This window comes from Tinamus guttatus, unplaced genomic scaffold (assembly GCF_059628265.1).
Source record: "Tinamus guttatus ecotype Peru unplaced genomic scaffold, ASM5962826v1 Tinamus_guttatus_pri_ptg000749l, whole genome shotgun sequence".
Taxonomy (NCBI): domain Eukaryota; kingdom Metazoa; phylum Chordata; class Aves; order Tinamiformes; family Tinamidae; genus Tinamus; species Tinamus guttatus.
Genome location: NW_028289283.1, coordinates 1,217,702 through 1,240,362, shown reverse-complemented (window position 1 = coordinate 1,240,362; position 22,661 = coordinate 1,217,702). Strand labels below are relative to the sequence as shown.

The window sequence follows — 22,661 nt, the reverse complement described above, 5'->3', positions numbered from 1 at the left end:
CAGGGCTCGGAGCTCCCTCCCCGCTGCCCCACGTGGCTGCGGCGGCGGCGCCTCCTCCCCGCTAACCTGGGCTGCGCCTCCCGCAGCAGCGCCGTGAGCACCCGCACGCTCTCCAGGCGGGCGGCCACCGGCCCCGCCGCTGCGGCCTGGCCCAGCCGCGCCGCCACCGCGGGCAGCGCCGCCGCCATCGCCCTCCCCGGCGCGGCGCGGACCAGCTCCGCCCCCGCCGCGCGGAAATGGCGGCCGGCGCGGCCGCCTGAGCCGATGGTTGCCTGTTGGCTTCCGCGGGGGCTCCTCCTCCGCGCCCGGCCGCGCAGCCGGAGCGCGGTTGTCCCGCTGAGTCCCTCCGCTCCTCCCTCGTGGTTTCTGCCCTCCGAGCCCCGCGGGCGTCGGTGCCCGCGGGCAGCGGAGCGTTCCCGGCGCCGCTCCAAGATGGCCGCTAGGGTGCGCGGCTCGGCTTTCGGGAAGCTTCTTCCAGCTGTGCCGGAAGAGAAGCAGAGGTCCTTGTGGATACAAGGACTCGTTGTAGCCCAGTGCTGGGGGAAAATGCATTAATTCACCAAGTGTCATTTAACGTATCTGAAAGTATAGTTTAGCCCCCGTCCTGTCCCTCCTATCTCTCCCCCCCAAAAAAGTATGACAAATTACTAGTTACTCATTTTTTACTGCTCATATTTCCCCCATTTTCTGCACATATGTGATGTTACTTGAGCTACCTTCAGAAGTGATGCCCATAGGGTCAGGGAGCAGAGAGTTGGCGATAAATTGTCACTAGCCATAGCAATTCTCTTTGCCATATGGCTCTTCTGTATGTGCAACAAAAGAAGCATTCCTCCTCTAGAAATAGACTTGTCTGCTTGTCTTACCTGTGGGCAAACATCATTTATTTTTACTATCTTTATTATTGATTATTAGTTAACTGAGTTAATAATTATCTGGACAAGCCTAGAAATAAAACTTTAATTAATGAGCTGTTCTCGATAGAGCTGTATATTGAAAATAACCAGTTCACATACATAACGTGGAAATCAGGGAAGTAACAGGTCCCAGGTGAGACTGATTGCCATCATGCAAGTTCTTCCTTTTAACAGCTCACGTTCTTTTTAAGAGTTGCCCGTTCCCGGGTGTAAAAGGTGATTGGTTTTAACTGGAATGAATTCTGAGATTAGGAAAAGGGAAGCTCAAGAACTGTCCCAGATGCACCTGGGTACACTGTGTCTGACAGTCGCTCCAGTCAAGACGATGGTTGCAGCACACAATCCTTGGGTAACTTAAAATTTTGGAATACGGATTCCAGAAACAGAAATTATGCTGCATTGCTCCCCCAGCAACTTCCTGCCCATCCTCGCTATTTTACATCCATTCTGGTGTCCTGGCTTTCTTCGCCAGAGGGTTACATTGGGAGCAACTGTTCACATGGCCTCTTCATAATCAGTGTGAACTGATTAGTAGGTCCAAAAGCAGAAGGGCCGGCCAGTCTGGCAGTGAACATGCAGTGCATGCACAACCAATAAATCATCGCACTTCTGTACTTCAAATTTGATCTTTCCAAGGTATGTTGGAGTCACTGCACAAGCACAGATCAATGTATATGTACTTAATAAAGTTCTTCTTCACATTCTCAGTCACCATTCATTTAATATGGCTGGGGGACCAGCAAGTCACAATTTCAGTGAAGCAGGCAAAAGGCTATGCTCAAAATTCAACAAAATAGGGTGTCCCCAAACAGGGGAGCAGGCTCAGTGCTGAAAGCTCTAAATCCTTTTTGGAGATGCTGCTTACTAGTAATTTTTTTTTTCCCCCGGCCCTTTTTCCTTCACAGTCAGGTCTGTGCAGTGAAAATGATCTGCAAATACATAATATTGTATCTGATGGTATCTGCTGTGTTTTACAGACGCAGTTTACCCAGCAATCCAATTTTATTTACCATCCTGTTTGCTATTTGCTTGTCTTGTTAAACACAAATCTTTTAAGCAATATTTTTTCTGTGTGCCTGTTAGAAATATCTTTGTTTAAGGATTCTTTTATGTATTATTTTTTTCAGGTGACAATTAAACAGTTTTTAATGTATTCAGTATGTAGGGTCTTCATTTTGTGTACTGATCATGATGTGCTGTGTAATACCAGATTATTTCAGAGCAAGTAGATAAGAGTGCAGACCAGAAGTTGGATCTGCAGAATGTGAAAATGGGGTAGTTCTCAAATGCAGGCTAGTACATAGCTAAGGCTTTGACCTACCCCAGCTGACATGAAGGTAGACAAAAGATAAGCTGTGCTTACCCCGAGGCAGGTTAGCATACAGCAGCTCCAGTTATAAATATTTTCCTTTTAAGAACAGTTGGAAAGCAACTCAAAACAGAAAAGTCTTTCTTCTGGCAATGAATCTTAACAGAATCCTGATCTTAGTGATATCTTCTTTCAACAAATTCCATGGGCCAGCTGTGTGGCTTTATCCATTTTAACTTTGCTGCCTGCTTCATCAAATGCTTCCTCAGTTGATATTATTGATTATTACTAGTGAATCCACGTTAAAAATAGCTTTTCCTATGTATAGCTCTTTTGTATTTTTTTTTTCCTGCATTAAACAGCCCAGGCTATTTTTTTTTCCCATTTCAGTCTTTTCATTCCTCTAATCATTCTCAATGCCATTATCTAAACTGCCTTTATTAGAGGGTTATGCAATACTTTGAGATAGGATTCCCATCCTATCTTTGCAGGATCTCAGGAATATCAACAGTAGAATTTAGTAATTTTTACATGATTCCTTTCAGATGTTATATTTGATCTCATTCCTACTATTGACAGTATTTTGCGCTTGAATTTTTTAAAATACATTCATACTCAGGTAATGTAAAACATCTAAGTTCCAGAGTGTTGTGCTCATCTTTAATGGCTGGGAATTAAAACTGATTAGAAGTCTTCCCATTTTAGTTTTAAATTACTGAATTGATCAAAATAAGCATTTCATGGTGATTGTTTTAAGATGTGTATGTTATTGTGATAGTATTAAACAGCTGTGATACCTAATAGGCCTATGCTGTGCCTGGTTGTAAGAAAACAGATCCTTAAAATATCCAGTCTTTTACCCAAAGAGCTTATAATATAAATGATGTTATCTTTCCTTAGCTGAGGTTTACAGAATTACCAAAAAGAGAACAATCCACCTAAAGGTGACTATTCCACCTGAAAATAAAATAATGCAAAAACTACTTTTAAGAGCATGTAGTCAGTCTAGTCTTTTGATGTTTGAAGTCATACACTGAGAAAACTCTGTCACATCTGAGACTCACTTTGGAGAGAGCGAGTTCACTTTTTTCAGCAATGTAAGTTCCGAAGGAGGACCAAATACGGCAGGTTGGAATGTCTGAATCCTTACCTCTCAAATGTTGAGAGAATGTCATTCATTTTTGTAACAACATGCATGCCTGCCTTTCTTTTTTTTTGAAGGTAACTTCCATCAGAAAATAAAATTTGGGCTCTGGAAAAAGTTATTTTACACTAAAGAAGCAAATCCCACAGCATGTTGTATATCCGGCATAAATATTAGTTTTCTGTCTCTTATTTTGGGCCTGTATTAGATTAAGTATGACTTGGGCCACAAAGCTTTGAAGCTGTAGCCCAAAGCTTTTATTTTCAGTCTAGTATTTAATAGGATCCAGTGCAATGATTGATGCACTTGGGAAAATGCTCTTGATTAGGCTTTGTTGCTGAGTAGTCAGTTCCACTGTGGACCCACAGAGTGAGGGAGGACGCTCATGCAGGTCTTCAGTTTTCCCACTCCAGCAGCGCAGATCACAGTAACTGGGTTAGCAGTCCCAAACACCTGTACTAACATGACTAAGAACACATCTGAGAAGAGAGCAACCACAGGTGGAACACAAGCAGCTTTTATAGCTATTTGTGTATTCAGAAACCCTATGAAAAGGATACTGTAGTCTGTCTTAAATCCAACTGCACTCCGAAGCCAACAACTCAAGAGGTTGTTTGGCTTCAGAGATCTTGCATGTGTGTATGAGGGCCATGAAAAGCCATTCCATTGGGTGTTGAGATGCATTTGCTACTCTTTTAGTAAGTAATGGGAGAAATAAATTTAATTCTTCACAGGAAAGAAGTTTTTCTGCCTGGAAAAAATTAGGCAAAATCCTGGAAAAGTTTTGCAAAGCACTTGCTATTTTTCATTTTTTCATGGAAATAAGTGGTATCTTCCAAAAAGTGAGTATGGATGAACTTGTCTGCTGTTACATTTATCAGGTTCAGATTCACTGCAGATGTTCTTGCCTCATTTGCTAGATATGCTGCTATTTCCAGAGTGAATGAGGACTTTTGTAACTGTTTTTTTTTTTTTAATCCTTCATAAAGGTTTTTGAGCAACATCTGTATAGAATGCATTCATCCAGATCAGCATTATCCTCATTGTGTCGGGCACCTTTAAAAGCATATGGATGAATATAATTGCTTCCTGTATTGCCTGATCAGAGAAATGCTGCTTAGGATATCTATTAATGAAAATTAGTTCTTTAACTACCTGGAAAATTTGACCTCATTCATGTATCCACTCATAATATGCAGAATAAAAAATTTTGCTCTGATGTGGAAAGAAATGCATCTAAATTTTAAAAGGTTGATTGTGAGTGAAAGGAGGCTATGTATACCCAAATAGTCTTATAACTTTTCTGTGTAAAAGGGATGCAGGCGTCGTGTTGCACATCAGCAGAGTAGATATCAACCCTAGGAACGAGAGGACATCCAAATCTAACACATTACCTCTAAGGTTTGTCCTCCATTACTCTTATTTTGCACAGTGAGGCCTATCAAACAGGAAACACCACCAGAAGAGTCATTTTTTACCCCCTCTGGTTGTGATTACCCTTGCCCTTTGTGACAGCTACCTCTGAGGACAGAGGAAAAGCTAGTACTATTTTACCACCTGCTCCCTTTCCGCCTTCCGACCCTAATCCGCTTTGCACCGCTCTGCCCACACACCTTCCCAGCAGGTTACATTCCTCACATTTCACAGCCGCTGCCTCTCCCGCACTCAAGCTGAAAATATCTCTTGGGCTGCTTGAACTTGAATGCTAGGGCTGAGCTTCGGAGGTCTGACAAGTTCCTCTGCCTCCTTTCGTGCTGCTTTTTTCCTGGCTCCCACCCCTGCCAACAGTGACATTCCCTCTCTCTTCCCTCCAGTTCATTCGTTTTAATTGTCACAAGAAGCAATTTCCTACACTGCCAGGGTACAAATGGAGCTGAAACCAGGGTGAGGCTTCCTTCTGCTCAGAAATTGCATCTCACAGGGAATCTTCCTAATACAGAATTTGAACAGGTAGTTGAGATTTAACGACCATCCTGCTTGGGAGCAATTTCAAAATCCATAGTAGCAAAAACCATGTTAACCTCTGCATGGCAGGAGCAGTGCTTTCATGGATGAAGTCTAAAACTGTAGCATGGGAGTGATTACACACTAAATCAGTTAGGACTCAAATTTGAACATGGGGAGTGATATTTTCATTTTTGTGAGAGCTATGATAAGCTTGAAATGAGATGAGTGACAAGGTGAGTGTTGGCCAAAATAGAAGAATGCATAAAGGAAAAGGTAAGACACAGCCCACTTTGCTCCCTGTCAGACACTATTTAACTTTTTTTTTCTTATTCAGTCCAACACTGAGATAATGCAAAATTGCATAAAAGTAAGCCTTAAACATTCAGTATTCCAGGCAATTCACAAAGCAGGGAAGGAAGGTAGGACAGCTCTCTGCATAGGAGGGGTTGCCTTTGAACGTGGTCATGAGAAAAAAAGATGAGTTTGGGGATGGTGACGGTCAGCTTACAGAAAGGCCTATGCAGAAATGGGTTGTGTTGCACAGTAACTTGATCCCTGAAGGGACTTAGGAGCATTATTGCTTAAGGATTTATAGGAAAGGAGTATTCCGAGAAATACTGTGAGGTGAGAGTATGCAATTATTACATTCCGCTTGCAACCTTTCTAAATACACAGTGTCGGTTAGGGTGAGGGAAGTGTTTGAAGATTTTTCTTGTTGTTAGGGACACATGTGAAAAGCTCCCAAGAGTGCTAGATTTGAAAACCATGCCATATAATATAGGTGTCCCTATATAAATGCTTTTGGATCTGGCACCTGACATGAAGATCTTGCCTTTTTCTTTGTTTCAAAAGCAGCAACAGTTATTTAAAGCCAAGTACTTTAAATATTTTCAAAGAACCTACAAGTCCTCCTGAGCTTGTGTGTCAACTCTGGCCCTTTCTGAATGGATGAGCATAGGGAAATGCCCACAGGGAATCCTGCCTTACCTGGCATTGCTCCCATTTATCAGGGTTGGAGGACAGTGTCAATGCTGAGAAATTTGCTGGAGGGGGAAAAAAGTAGGGGCTAAAAGAGCAAAGTACAAGAAAAAAAAAAAAAAAGTAAAAACGTAGTGACTCAGAACATCTCGTAGTTTGGGTTACTGCTAGTGGCTGAATGTGAAAAATTACAGCTGTGATCCTGACCATGCTTTTTGCTCCGAAACTGGGATCAAACCTCTCAAGGTCTAACTACAGACTGACATCTAGTGGGTGTAAAATAATGCTCCACAGAACTGGATTTAAAGTCTTCTCTCCAGCCCTACTTGAGTGATGATACACAGTTTGTATGCATTCACCGTGGATGTTCAATCTATTTGTTAATTGAGGAAACTATTAACTATTGCAATTTTTTTGTATGAAATATAGAATAACTTCCTGAGTGAATCAGTTAATCTTCATTATAAATGAAAAAAAAAAATAAAAAAGCCTGCAGGAGATGATTAAATTTACAACTTTTCATTTATTCTACAGAGAAACAAAATTAGTATTAAGCTAAATCACACAAACACAAGACTTTACAAAAGGCTTTGCATAAGTACACTACCATGTCGATGGATAAGCTTTATAAGACAAGGACAGCAGATCAGGCATTGCTATCAAGGTTGTTACAAAACACACCTTGAAGTTTTGGATTGGAAGCATTTATGAAAGGCAATCTTATGTTACCTTAAGCAATAATATTTGAGAAGATTCTGTTAGTAATTCAGAAGTTGACACACGTTCTTTCTCTCACTCTTTAGCTAAAATATTTCCAAGAAAAGCTATTAGAATGATTGACATTTACAGAACTAGGAAATAAATAAGTTCAAATGCCGGTTCTCCAGAACCTTTCTTTAAGTCTTTGTCAACTTTCGTTTTTATAAGAGCAGTCTAACACTTACAAAAAAGGGTGGTGAAAATAAATGAAAAATAATTTTGATATAAAACTGAGATATGTGAAGATCTTGCTGAAAACCTCAGACAGTTCGCTTATAACTTTTTTTCTTTGAAAAATATACAACCTAATAAAAGGGAACAAGTATTGCGATTAAAACAACATCTTTGGAAGATATTTTTGAATTTTAGAAGATTTTATTGCCTTTTAATTTCAAAACCTGCACAGAGAAATCTGTCATCCCCATGGATTGGAAAAAATAAAAGGAAAATTTTTTCTTTTAAACTAGTATATAAAGACTTTCCAATAAATTCATCTGAAAGGAGGCTTTGATCCATTCATGTTTTATATAACTCTTTTTTCAATAGTATCATGTCAGCAGACTAACATCAAATGATATTAATTTTTTTTAAGATAGCCTCATTATTAAACAATGACAAGTATAAATTAAATTGAACAGTTTCCTTCTTCATGTGCTGATAATAAGATTTGGTCTCTACAGAAGTCTTCATTTTTATTTACATAATAAGATTTTGATTTTCTTAATAAACAAACAAAACACTTTTTAATGAATGGGAATAATAGTGTTTTGGAAATATAAATTTACCAGCTCACATGGAGATAAAAGAAAGTTTTGGAGGAAGATATTGTCCATCTATTCAGCTATCCAGTGTCCTCCCAAAGCCCCAAACCTGTACAAAGAAGATTAGTCCACTGTATCTAGACCTAGAGCACATAACTTCTATTAGCCTCTTCCCACTTAATTTACTATCCTCTGTGTGTGCGTATTCATAAGTGTGCTTGATATCTCAGTAACACTACCTGCATTTAAGTAATATGAATTTATAATTAAAGTAAATATTAATTATTTATACTGTGCAAGCACAGACATTTAAGATACTATGAAGGAAAGGCAAGCCTGCTTTCTGAGCGGAGTAGCAAGTGTTGATACACGCTTCATATCAGTTCCACTGGGGAGACAAATAAGGGGAAAACATAACAGGAAGTTGGAGGTGAAGCCTCAGCAGGAATTGGGTCTGGGATTATATTAACCAAACCACCTGCTCTACCATCTCCTGTTTATCTGTGAACTTTTTTTTTTTTTTTTTTTTTTTTTTTTTTTTGTCCCTTGGGACTCTGCAATTACACACTGGGTTTTGGAAAAACTTCTTGTTTGCCTCTCTGCTTATGTGGTTCTGTTTGGTGGCAGGAGGAGAAGGGAAGCAGGACAGAAGACAGCAGTGGAGTCTGCTAGACTTTGTGAAGAGACACAGGGGGGTTCACCAGCTCCCAAGGGTGTGCTCAGAAATAACAGGCATCTCAACGACTCACACTCATGGCAGGAGAACACAAAAGTTTCCTGCAGCATCAAGACGAAGGTGAGGTATTTGTTGTATGATTAAGACAATATTGCACAAGAGGCCCCCGCTCCACAAGGTACATTCTCTGCTCAGTCATGCTGGCTTCATGCCAAGATTATTAAAATCTAGGGATACATCTCCCCAGAGATTTCTGTGAGTTGTTTTTCCAGCTAGAAACTCCATCCATCTGCCCCTAGTATAACTTACCAAACTAGTATATGCCTACCCTTAAAATGCTATTTACACCTGCACGTGCATGACTTCTGAGCACAGGCTGTAGTTTTTCAGCGCTGCCATGCTCAATTGGGCAAAGGAGGAGTCACTTGAAAAATCAAAAGCAGGTAGAAGGGTTATTTTTTTCTTAACAAAAGACAAAGGTTTGTAAGACTCGCATTAGCCAGGGCCCGAGTATGGCGTGCACCCTCATTCCTGAAGAAAGGAGTGCCTGTAACTAGGAATCTATTATAAATCACATTTTTAGTGAGACTGGCAAAGCTGCATAACTCTGGCCTCAGGGAATCTGTCTAATTTGTCAGCTAAAATTCAGTCTCCTGATAGAAAACTAGTCCATTCATGCTTCGTGAAGGCTAATTACCCATGGAAAGAATCTGTTCAGGGAACTGTCAGCAGCAGCGTGGTATGGCACCATCATCATGCTTGCAATTCCCCAGAGACCCACTGAGCTCTCCCCGATCTCTTAGGTGTACCTTCATATTGCTTCACTGCACCATTGGTGCATTATCCCAAGAGAGAGAGGTCCGACGTGGTGTTTCCACAGTCCGTCTTCTCTGTCTGGAACAGAGGCTTTGCTGTAGTTGTCATGATCTACAAAGAATTAAGGTTTTACAAGGCAAGATAAGGTGTTTTATGAAACCATTAATAGCCTTCCAAAAACCAGGTGGGTTCTCCTTCAGACATGCTAAAGAAGCTGCTTACAAACTCGGTGTCACTGATGTCTCAGGACAGAAGGAATATGGGTAATACAGAGCAAATATGAAGTTCAAAAAAGAAGTGGGGGGAGAAGCACTACTTAAATTCTTAAGAACTTATTTGTGTAATACTTCGTATCCATTGTGACCTGGAAAAAAATCCAGCATTGGGTAGGTTACCACAGATTTTAACTTCATATATTGGAGAAGAATTTTGTTTCTCTGATATGAGAATTAATGAGAGTAATTACAACGTTTTTTGTGGGGTTTTTTGTTTGTTCTATTTTCTTGTTTGTTTTTTAAACCACAGATCATAGTCTGACATCTAATTTCACTTCGTAATGTCAGGCACACAGTATATTTTTTTCATTCTGTGAAATAATCTCCTATTGTTTGTCCTAAATTTAAATGAGTTAAGCACCCATCTTATAGTGTCTAAGACAGTACAAATAAGTCTATTTGTACTATCACAGCAGAGTAGAACCACTAAACCATAGGTGAGATTTGGATACATCGCTAGAATACTGATAGAAGTAGAAGTAGCTGCATGAACAACAGTTGGATCTTAGGAAGAAAGAATCACACATGTTTATTGGCAACCATTAGCAAGTAGAGGTCCAGGATTCCTCAAGGCCAAGTCACAATCCTGTAAGAGACATTCTAAATTGAGTGTTCAACTTATTTTAGTAGATATTCATCATATGCCAGGAGCAGGTTTCCTGTATGCAATTAATTTTATTAAAAAGGAGAAAAGTGGATGGATAAGAACATAAGAATTGTTTGGAAAAAGTTACATTTAACCTCAAGCTATCCATATCCGTTTTTTTTTTCATTTTTTTTGTTATACAAAGGTGAAAAATACTGTTATCAAAAATCGTTATATTGCAGATTGACCAGCTAAGCCTTCATTCAGCACAGTTCTGAAGCCAGTGCATATCTGCAGGGAACTGAGCAGCACTGGGATGATTCACAGTCTTAAAGTAATGCCTTCATTTAAGCTTCTCGGTGCATTGAGGTCCCTCTGTTCTGTTTGACACCATTAAATTTGTGTATTTGTTCTCTTTGATGGTATCAATAACCAGTCTCTCCTCAGAGAGCTGTATAAAAAAGGGAGCATAATTGTCCAAAAGAAGGCATAGTAAGTGTTTGCTTTTAAATGAAAGACCACTTGAAATATTAAATAAAGAGGGACTACAATATCTAAGTTGCTCCAACTCATCTCAAAAATACTGATGAACATTAATGTTTTACTTTGGGCTTATACATCTATTTGCTCTCCTATTGAAAAAGCTGCATTGTTACCTAAGTAACGCCAACATCTCAGAGAATTTAGTCTTTTCTGAATCTAAAGCACACTCTCTTAAGGAAGTCCATACAACTTCTCATGAGAGCACTTTTCCTCTTCCCCCTCCACTTGTTTGTAAAGGAAGAAATAATGGCTTGTTTTGTCCTGAGTGGGCCATTTTTGTCTTTTCTTCCTCTACCTCCCATCTCACTAATGGTATCTGAGATGTAGACACCGGGGCAAACTCAGCTGCTGTGTTCACTGCTGCTATTTAACTCAGCTGCCCAGCTGCTGTTTAACAAAGTTCTTAAGCGAGTCTTAAATGAGCTGTACTTCTTTTACTCGCATACTGGTACATCCTGAAATGCCATGCATAGCCTTCCTAAGAAACTCCATTCTTTATTTTAAAGGATCAATTCTCCAGTCTTCTTTCTGGTATTTTCCTTTACAAACAAAATATAACTCTGCTCAGATACACGAGTATTTTTACTGCCATATTTCAGCCCTTTTTAGCCTGGCAGACCCTTTTGAGCCATCCAGCCTTTGGTGTGTGACAGAAATGAAGAGCTTGCCAATGAGCCTTGTACTTAAACAGTCTGTCGTGAGATTGCTTGACCCCTTTCTCATACCATCAGCGACTGCCAACAATCCAGTTCAGAGTCAAGCTGGTCAAAAATTAGGCCTGCAACGCAATGTTGAAGGCAACGGCTCTCCAAAGGGACATTCCTGACGGTTCCCACCATTGCTCTGCTTTTTCAGACCTAGCAGTCTCTGGGCTGCCAAAGGAGCCAATCCAAGGGGTCAGTGTGACGTGTCCACTGGATGTTTTAGCTCAATGCCCCTGTCACTCCCAAGACAGGTATTTCTGAGGCACTGAGTGTGTTAGGAGCAGGATGGGGCAGACCCAGCCTGGATCAATGGAAGCAGCTCCAGGAGACTGAATTGCTGGACTCAGGATTGCACAAGGGATGCTCAGGAGCACAGCTGCCCCCAAAGGCACTAGCCATGGCCCCCGCTTGCCCACAGCACTCTGCTACTGCCAGAAACTGCAAGAGTACTAGTGGTTTACATGACAAAACAGAGCTTGTTCCAGATGTTGATTTTCTTTTTTTAATTAAGAAGATTTATTCATACTGATGCAGAAGAATTAAAAGAAACACAAGCTTAAAGCTTCAGAAGAGTTTCAAAGCTCATTGCTCAATATTATTTGCTCACTGCATAATCTCTTCTCATCACTTATTGACCACTGGCAAACAAAGAGCTGAGCTGACAACAACTTCTGACTTCCTGTCTCAAATCGAGCTTCTCAAAAATACCTTGCTTTTAAAGTTGTACGTCATCTTCTACAGACCCTCCATCCCATAATTTCTGCTAAAAGCACCATTCTACCTCTCTATTGCATTAAAGAGTCTTGCTAAGAGGATTTTATAGCAAGATGCATAGAGAGATGTTTTTTTTTTTTGAACACAAGTTAAAGGGGAAAATTTCCAAAAGAAGAGAAGTCTACCTGTTGGTATGACAACAAAAGCTATTCTCTTTTTCTTTCTTTAATTTATAAAAAAATCCTTGTTAATCCCAGCACTTTCTCTCAGGGGGAAGGGAATCTCAGATCCTTACACAACAAAATACATCAAACTCGCATGACACAGAGAAGAAAAGATTGACTGATTTAATGATTAAACAGAAGGAGGATGTGTGATCAGCTGACGCATGTAGCAGGGAAACATTAACTGCTGTTTCTCTGAATGTCTACCTCCACATTCTTAATAATTCACTTAAAGGGTGACCATCTTTCTCAGTTGACTCTCACTAGCATTACACGTGCAAGGAGAGAGGTTTTATTTGTTCATCTGAAAAAAGAAAAAGCCAGTAGAATATGTCCACTTTAAGACAGCTTACAAGTCTGCCTCAGAGCTGATCAACATTTTCTGAAGTTTTGGGTGACTTCATCCTCTCAAGACTTTGAATTTGGATGAAATAGAAACATTTTTCATATATTTGCCAGAAACAATAACTTTTTTCTTTTCCCCCGACAGCTAGAGAATTCTCTGGAATTGTCCAGCTTTTGAAGTTTTAACATTCATGAATGTTTTTACATGAAGAAGGAAGGAAAACATCATTACAAGCCTTCCTGCATTTGGATAGAAACAGAGATTACTGAATGCTTCCTGCGCTGTCCTTGATTGCACGATCTAAGTAGAAATTACAGCATCCAACTGGTTTGATTATCACTGTTTGAATCTAGAGCTACAAAGTCCTTTCTGGCATTGTAGCAACAAGGACAGTAACAGGTTTGGCTCTCAGTCACCTTTCGGATTTAGCACTTCCTCAAATGATCATTGGCAAAGGTAGAGCCAATGAGGGTGTATTTTGAAACATAAGCATCTGCTCTCTTGGCACAGGACTGGTGCATCTCAGGCATGCAAGCCATGGGGGAACAGCTGACTGATACTAAAAGATGAAGGGATGAAGAAGAGGAAAGTCTCACTCAGGACTGTCTCTTGCCAGCTCAGATCAAACTTGAACTGATGACCATGAAGTCAAAGGGGCTGTAATTCATTGCTTCCCAAACCAAACCTCCATATCCCACCATTTCAGACTAATCCAACTACACGACATGCCTTTGTTGACTAATCCAACTACACAACACATCGACATTGACTGCAACACGAGTGTGAAATCCTGCTGGTCTAGGCTAGGAGCAGAGCCAGCCCGGACACATGCCAGAGAGAAAGCTGGGACATGGAGTTAGAAACCCTCCCCAGCCTCTTTCCTTGAATAGCCTCTTTACTCCTCGCTCTAGATGGGAACATTCCCAATTACCACCCGTGCTCGGGACGCATTATCGTCTCCTCCATGAAGACTTAGCTCTGTTGCCTGATAAATTATTGGAAGAAAGAAGAAGTTCCACATGGTCGTTTGTGACCACTTGCACATTTCTCCCCACGAAGCTTGCGTGGTTTCAACATGTGCATTTTAAAAGGGTGGTGAGATGCAAGAGAGGAAGTCATGGCTACCAGTCAGAAAGCAGAAGATTAACATGCACTTTCCTCCACACTTGATCGGTTTGGAAATGGTTGGGAGGGCATAAAAGGTAGTTTCTGGTCATAGCACACATTCTTCTCGTTCAGCTTAGCTGGAGTACACATGCTTGTGGTTCCTCTTGCAAATGCCGTATCAGGCCCAGAGCCAGTGTAAACACAGAGTCTGCCTTTAATATATATATAGTGAGAAAAAATAGTTCCAGATCACTCCAAATTAGCATATATAAGTAAAAAGAGAAAAAGATGTCAGGGAGGGAAGAAGAAAGCTCTGATAATTGTAACAGGATTGTGCCCAATTCTGCTCTTAATAAGCTAAATTATGGAAAGCACAGCTATTTTACCTAAGTGGCATGCTTTTTATAATACAAATCAGAACATATTCAAGTCCAGTCGGTGAGAGGTCTCAAATCAATGTATTTTAATTCTTTAGAATAAGATTTTTGCAGGACTGTATTGGAAGTAGGGTACCAGCATTCACTTTAATTTCAGAGATATATGTGCACTTTATGCCAGAGCCAGTGGGAAACCTTCAGGTTTCCTTCCTGATAAAGCCACATTAACAAGTGACACGATTGTTATTGATTTTGTCATTATTGCAAAGGTTTGCAAAATCATCTGCCCCTGTTTGTGAAAGGTTCAAATTTGACATTTAAATAGGCAGAAATCTCAAGATCTTTCTAGTTTTACCTTACAGCTTAATATCCAGACAGCCATTCATGAAGCAGAAATGGCATCAAGTGAAACAAGCACTTTGCAAACCATGTAGGAATTGAAATGGCTCCAGTGTTTCATCACTACAGAAGAAAGAAAAAAAGGAAAAGAAATATCTAAGTTTGCTTGCAGATTGTATGTCAAAATAAAAGTGGTGTTATGAATTAATAAATTATTTATGGTGAATAATTTGCCAAACAAACCCATGACATTAGAGACATTACCCCTAACTTTGTTTCCTGGCCCGATTCCACATAAGGTGATTACATTGTGCCTACCTACATTTCTCCTTCTGTTCAGGTGACACACGTACCTCTCTCCATCCAGAAATCATTTCTAATAGATCTAAAGCCTGCCTCCTGCCTTCCTTTTCAAGGAAATTTTAAATAAATTTTCATATTTTCAAGAAATATAAAGCAGTAGACTTCATATTTCTTAGTGTGATAGCATTAAAAAGAGAGCTCAAGTCATAATGCTGCTAAATCCTAATATTTCTAAGATTTTTCAATTTACTTAAGTCTCCTAGGCCAATGTTTCCAAACTGCCCATATGCCAAAAGCTGCTGCCTGCTTTTATCATTAGATCGAAAACACAGATATATGTGTGTGGCTCCCCTCTGCTGCCTCTTGCAGTTATAAGCCTTGCATCCGAATGCTTCCCTGTGAGCTGGGGACTATCTGCAAATGACTTCACAGCAGGCTGAAAAAAACTTTTCAGAAGCAACTGAAGGCTGTTCCTGCAGCTCCACCTTTTGGAAGCTGGGGATCAACCAGATTGGTTGGGTTGATTATTTCTTTACTAGAGAAGGAGTTAATCATCTTGTACTTGTGGCTGACATTAATCTCTCTAAAAATCTAAAGAATAAAGCACTTTTGAGGTTTTAAATATGTTGATTCTTCATTGAAAGCCCTAAAACACATTATACAGGGGACATTTTATTCTGAGTCATATCTGGCAGCTGCTTAAAGACATTAACATACATACTTTTAGAAACAAGAAGAAAAAAGTGATCTTTCTGCTTAAGATTTACATGAAATCACTGAGCCAGTTTTGAATGTGACATAAATAGATGTCGTATACAGGCACATTTGGTCCCTTCAGGTCAGCTTCAGCCCTATCAGTGTGCATTAGAGTTGAACCTGGTTTGCAACCAGGTTTGAACCTCCATTTGCAAGCTTGCACACGCCTGCAACCTCAGGATGTTGATGCAGTGCAGTGCTGAGTGCCTTCATGTCCCTAGATAATTTCCATGCTCCAGTTGCAAGGCGGATTACCAAGTTCCCCTTAACAAGGGCCCTGCACACAGCAGGATGAGACCTGACCCTGTCCTGATGTGATGAGGACACCCAAAATGCATCCAGAACACAACCTGGATGCCATTACTGTCCAAAACATCTGGATTAGAGCATAAACCTACCGCTGATGTAAAAAACAAGGGTATGCTGTGGACCACAGAGAGGCTTGATCCAAGGACCGCTGAAGATTGTGGAATGATGCATATTACTTCCAGTGGGACTTGTTTCAAGTCTGTGGTGAGTTTTTAGATGAAAAGACATTGCAGTGGCCAAGAATGACCTTTAAGAGGAGAGAATCCCAGCAGAATAAATAGCTCTACTTATTGGCTTCATAAAGAGGGATGAGTGAAAAAAAATTAATAACTCGCAGCTCAACAGTATAAAATGCTTTCTACCTCTTTTTACCACTCAACCGTGGATTAAATTGCTTTGATGAATATCAAGCGTGTATTTGCCTTTCATCACTTTTCACGTTCCAAACTTTGCCCCCCGGCCTCGTCATCTCCCTTTCAGCCTACTTGATGCTATACAGCGCACAGAAGCAATTTTGTGTGCGTAATGATAGGCCTGGCCGTTAAATGGGTTTCCAGGGTCTTTCAGGCCGCGGCCCTGCACAACGGCAATTAAACACTTGACAAACCGCAAAGCTTGGCTGAGCCTGCTTCAAAAATCTCAGATGGCAAGGATGGCGGGCAGCCTGACTTTTCTACAGAAGGGCCGGGAGACCCAGTGCTGCTGGGTCTCCCCTTAGAAACACTCTGCTGTCCTTCCTTTGGTTCGGCGGTTCGTGTTTCAGCCGTAATGCTCGGCCTCACAACAATCTCACCTTTGTTTGGCCCCACTACCTCATTTCTCTCTATTAGCCTTTAATCCCTGTCAGGGTTTCACCTCCACAACGGTGAGGTCACAGCTCGCGTTGATTGGGAAAGGAAATCCCAATGATTGCTGCTGACAGAAAGCTGATAATGCTGGTTTGGGCAGCAATAAATTCCCAGTCTCTAAACGAAGACTAATCTTCACACCAGAAATCAGCTTTTTCAGGAGCTTTTTTGGGCCTCATTCACAAATATTTTCCCATGCTCAAGCCACTTGACCCCTGGAGCATTCAATGCAGCTATGTTTTTGTGCAGAGCTTCTTATCCAGGGATCAAAATAAGCAGCCATCTGTCAGGGAGGGGCAAGTGAAATTATGAAATAAATCAGCAATGTTGTCCTCATTGGGAACGTGGCAGTCTTATCTCTTCGTATCTTCTGCAGCTGTAAGGACAAAACTCGCATCTGCTGCTGAGCAATTCTGTTCTGTCAGTGTTTCTGTTTCTTCACATAGCTGTTGCTGTCAGGAGCAATTTGAATATTTTCATTTTTGCAATAAAACAATTGCATCATAGAGACAGATAACAGAGGTGAGCAGGAGGGGTTCGTGTTGTTAAATTCCAAGTTCATGTTGCTGACCTGATGAGTGATTCAGTAAAGATTGTTCTTAAGTAACCCTAAGCAATGTGGATGCTTCTTTTACATCATCATAAATGCTGCCTTTAGTATGGTTCTACCACTTCTAATCGAATACAGTCATTAGATCAACCTTTCGCAGCTGCAGCGCCCATTACGCACAAACTCCTTAAACCTCTGTCAGCAGCACATCAGTTACAACTGGCAGCAAATTTCACCACTGTCTGGACAAGGACTGGTTGCCAAGTACAAGTATTGCCAAGTATATAAAACAGTTTATCTATCAGAAATCCAAAGCAGAAAAAAACATGATAATACCATTAAAAATGTAATTCTGCATTATTCTCTCCCTCCTTCTGTTCTCCAATCTCTCCTGATGTTCCTCCAGCACACTGCAATCTAGCATCCTGCAAGCATCTTACCTACATTAAAGCAGCCTCAGTGTTCCCTAGTGCAGGTTCTTTGGGAATAGATGCACTCCCAGGCAGCTATATCCAGGTTCCGTGCTCCGAGAAACATGAAGCCAGTGACTGAAAATTTCACTTTCTCCCTACCAGTCTGAGCTGGATCTTGTTTTTGTCTCTCCAGCAGGCTAAACTCACTGCTTTGATCAGAGTGAACCCGGACTTTGGTCTGAATACACAGCTGAACTTTACAAATTGGGTCTCTCCCAACTAACAAAGAGGGCATTTTACTCCCTTTCCTACTAGCTGTAGCAAAACTCCAGGCTCCTGTGCACAGCTGATAGCATTTTAGCAATCCCTATATAATCTATTGTATTTTTTTTTCTTCCTTCTACAGCATGTTGAGCTTCCAAATGGTCAAAGCTGTCTATTGCTTAACTGCAATCCTCTGAACATGCGTTCCAGCAGAGCTCCCCAAGAGATCGATTCAGATGTTTGAACACAGATGTCCAGTGCTATTGTAGAGGACTTAGACCATCCAAGATAGTTGCCCAGAGCTGGCAGGTGGCAATGCGGGACCTATGGAAGATATGCACCTTTATAACGCAGTGTCAAATATGGCACCTAAAGCATTCCCTCCATGTATCCAGAAGACACCACAGCAATAGAGAAATAGTTTGCTTCCGAATTCAATACATATTGCATACATACTACTCTGTGTATAGTCATGATCAGTCTATGGTGATATACCATATCGATGATTCAGGGGTTGCCCTGACCTCCTTACCTTTGCTGCAAGCAAAAAAGTATGTTCGTATCATAGTCCTTATATCCACAGGTAACTCTTTTCTGTGTGTTTTTTTTTTTTTAATGTGTCTCTCAATCTGTCTGCATCTCGGATTTTGCAGTCCTCTTGTCTGCTAGATCTCTTGGCCTGTGGGTTAAACGCTCAGAGGGGAAACTGAAGCTTTGTTCATTGAATTACTTCAGCTCTTGGATACTTTCCAATCTCGGTCACTTTAAACCTCTAGTTCTGGCTATGCTTTTCTTGTTTGCTTGCAAGAAAAGCTTCTGAGGTTCTCAGCTGTGGTTGAGCCTACCTCTTGCCCCCAGCTAAGAGCTGGGTTGATGCACCCAAGCCCTGCTTTGTGCAAGAAGCAACTCAGCAGAGGGAAGCCAGCGGAGAAGCCAGAGACAGATACAAGAATGTACAGAGCACACAAGGCAGAAGTGCTCTGGCTCCTTAGTCCGGGTTGCCCGAAGAGGGAGCAGGAAAGGTGAAAAGAAAAGGGTTTGCAATATGGAAAACGTGAGCAGAAATAGCAGCCTGGTTCACCTGGTTTCCATTACCTGTCTTGGCTGAGTAAGAGTCAACTGCCCTAATTACCCAAACACTGTCTTTACAGTGGATTGGGCTCAGTAGTTGAGCACTTTTTTCTGCCTTTCATCTGTATGCCCTGGGATTCTGTAAAGACAAAGTGTTGCATAAATATATGAATAAACACACTCCAGCATATACATCAAACTCAACAGGACCGCAGCATCATCCCTCTCTCCCAGGACTCAGTTCCAGATTATAGATCTCGCCATTTTTGTGCCAATTCCTTTGAGCATTTGGCCATTTTCTGCCCACACTGCACAGCTCCGTTTCACAAATGTAAACCTCAAGCTGCAAATGAGCACAGTAATGCATCCTGCAAGGGAGATGTGTGGGTAGATAGGCTAATTACTAATGGATAAAGTCCCGATGGATGGTGCTCATTTTTCCCTGAACCAGATCAAACTTACTTCTGTGCATTGCAAATGCCTTTTTTGTGTGCACCTCCTTACACGCAGCCTTACACACCACCCTGGTTTCATACACATCTGTCACTAAAGAGGCCGTATATTATGTTATTAAAATCACATTTTTGGCATCTTTTTAACATCGATATAGTGTACATGGTAAAGAAAACATTTTATTTTAAGCCTTCAGACACCAAGAAAGTCATCTGGACTTGCCTTGCTAAAGTACTTCATGATATTGCTGAAACATATCTAATCCATGCAAATCAGCATGCTGAACCTTATCAAAGGGGAGAAAAAAAAAGTCTCCAAGTAGAAAACCTTTCAAAGAGACAAAAATTTGAGTATAAAGTACCACTTTGATCTGGTTACACAGCTATAACTGAATAATTAAAGTCACCACAAGGCTGGTGGCTTCCAGATCTGCTCCGAATGCATCATTCCCATCACAAAATATCATCATTCAGGCTAGAGTGAGCAACCGCAGTTTTACTGTTGCAGCGTTGTCCTACTGCAGCTTGACAGTGTACCTTCGGTCTTCTTAAGTACCACAGCTGAAAGAAGGCTCTTGCAGCAGGACTGCCCATCTGCCACACTACAGTTACCTGACAACCTTGGGGCTGAGAACTGCCTTGGCTTTGGTAAATATTATGTAAACGACTGTTCTTTCTTGAAAAAGAAAGTCTTGGCTTCACCAGTATTTTAACGCCATTGGCTTCAGGCTTTTTTTTTTTTTTTCAAATCCATATTCCACTGTAAGATTCTTTTTTTCTTCTTCTCCTACCACTTTTTTTGTTTAAAGCTACTGTTAACCATTACTGTCAGCTCTCCTTTAGAGGCTGGTAGCTCATTCTTAGTTTAGTTTTTGTCTGTCTTATAGAATATAATTACACTGAAAGTTTTGAATACCTCAGACTGGTATAAACCTGAGCAGCGTAATGTCTACCTCAAGCACGCACCTTGTTCAGTAGCGCTGAGCAAGGGACCTTTCCCAACTCCCCATCCAGATCCTCCTTTCACATGAGCATACACATCTGCAGGCTGGGAGCAAGTGGGGCTATTTTGGTGACATAATTGACTGGTACTGACTTAAGGTATTTCCAAAATCTTGGTGCTGGCAAGCATACCTTGAAAGAGAGGCAAGATAAGTTGTGTGGAAATGCTGCAGCAGAGGCAGGAATAAGATCACATTTCTGCAGAGTAGCTGCTTTCTGCTCTGCCTTAGCTGTAAGCTTCTCTTTTCCTGCAGTCCTGTAAACAGTGCAATAGATGCCATTTGCCTGGCACAGTGTCTGAAACAGAAGTCACACTTCCAACAATATTCTTCATTAAATAGATCTATCCTAAGAAGATCTATCCTAAAGGAGTCATATAATTAAAGATTAGTCTAGTGCCCGTGCACACTGGCAAGCCTAGCAAATTGGGTTTTCTAAGGAACTGATAGGCTGCAGGGATGCCTAGTTTGTAAATCCCATGTGATCCTGGTCAGGAATTGAGAAGGTCAGCTCAGCATTTTGATCTAGTGTGCATGTGCACCCAAGTCCTGCCTCATTAAAACATAGTGCCAAAGTGCTAAAGCTTAACATAGCACTTCTGACTGAGGACTTGCAAGCTGCTGATTTTTCACAAGTTCATTAAATTCTTGTGTTTGTGTAGATTTTCCTGGAAATGGGAAAAGTTGCCTTGCTGAGGTCATCCTTCCTCAGAAGCATGGAGTTGCGTTCAACAGACAGAAAGCACGCCAGCAAAAAAGATATCCATGCTTACTTTAATATCAGAAACTTGCAAATTTAGACTCTCCATCAGGAGCAGGCAGTGTGTCTTGTGCTCTGCCATTTTTCATTTTTACTTCCACATGCACCCCCTCTTCTGGTACCCAGTAGCTCAAGACTGCAGGCACTCTGGTTTGCTACAGTTTTATTCATAAAAAAAATCAGACCTGTTTTTGGCTAGGAAACAAAACTGACCTGAGGCATAGAAAATCTCTGGCCAAACACTACTTTGGGCAAAATCACAGTGCTGAAAACAGTATCACATAACAGGAAGTGTTGAGTAAACATAATGGTAGGCTGCACTGCCAGCCCTTCTTCTAAAGCATAAAAGAGGAGCTGGGAGTCTGCCTTTCACTATCAATTACCATATATTTATTTTTTAGTAACACACGGTGGTTTTGATCTGTGCAGGGTTCTCCATACTTAAAAACATAACTCTGCTAAACAAAACCAAAGTACTTTCAGGTAACTTTAGGATGTGGTTTAACTGACCTCTGAATTTTCTGCAGAAAATATGCGCTCTAAAAGGATGGGGCCAAACTTTAAAATTTTTACCCAGGCTTTACAAACTAGGGAGTTCACTGCATGGCAGGCGACATTTCTCATCAAGGATCCCTTTCCATCTTGCAGAGGGGAGGCCGTAGCAGTGCAAGACCAATAGGCTGGGCAAGGAGCTGGAATATTTGAAAGAAGTTGCCTTGTCCTTGAGGTACCACGACCACATCTCCCCAAAGAACTCTTTCAGGTTTTGAATTTTCACTAAGGTATCTAGAGCCTTCCTTTAAGTACAGGCAGCAGGACAGCAGCAGAAATTTTATAGATACTCAACAATATAGAAGGAAATATATATATATATATATAAAAGAAAAATAATAAAGAAGGTTGTTGCCTGAGTGTATCTTACTCTACCTTTCCATTATAAGGGGCACAAAACATGCAACATTGCTTAATCAGTGCCTATCAGAGCCACACAAAGCCTTTATAAAATATTTATCAGCCTAATAAATGTATATAACAAAAGTGCCCAAGGAAATCCAGCTGATGACTTGTCAGATCTTTTATACTGATCATGAAAAGATTTTTCACCCCGAAGGCCCTGTTTAGCACAATAACTATCATTTGGGGCTAGGGGTTAAGGAGGGGAGGAGGAAACCAAAGGGAAATCAAAACCAAAAGTGAGCAATCCAAGAGCTGCCATAGCATGTTAGATCAGAAGTCTACTTAGCTCCATTATCCCATCTCTGGCATCGTCACTATCGAATACTTGAGGCAGTTGCATAGCAATTCTTCCCAAGGACACTCTCCAGTCCTCTGGTTCTCACTCAGTTCCCAAGGTGCAAGGAAGTTTTAAGCAAACGATATTCCTCCACAATCATTTCTTCTTCCAGGAATCT

At 41.0% G+C, this 22,661-nt stretch overlaps 1 protein-coding gene across 1 annotated transcript in view; it reads right to left on the bottom strand.

Moving 5' to 3' along the window:
- The window catches only part of ATXN10 (ataxin 10), a 93,860-nt gene extending 93,672 nt beyond the window's left edge, over positions 1-188 (bottom strand). The window contains exon 1 of the mRNA XM_088537367.1: positions 67-188. Within this exon, the coding sequence (XP_088393493.1) occupies positions 67-188 (122 nt within the window). The remainder of the gene's footprint in view (positions 1-66) is intronic.
- Positions 189-22,661: the final 22,473 nt, after the last annotated feature.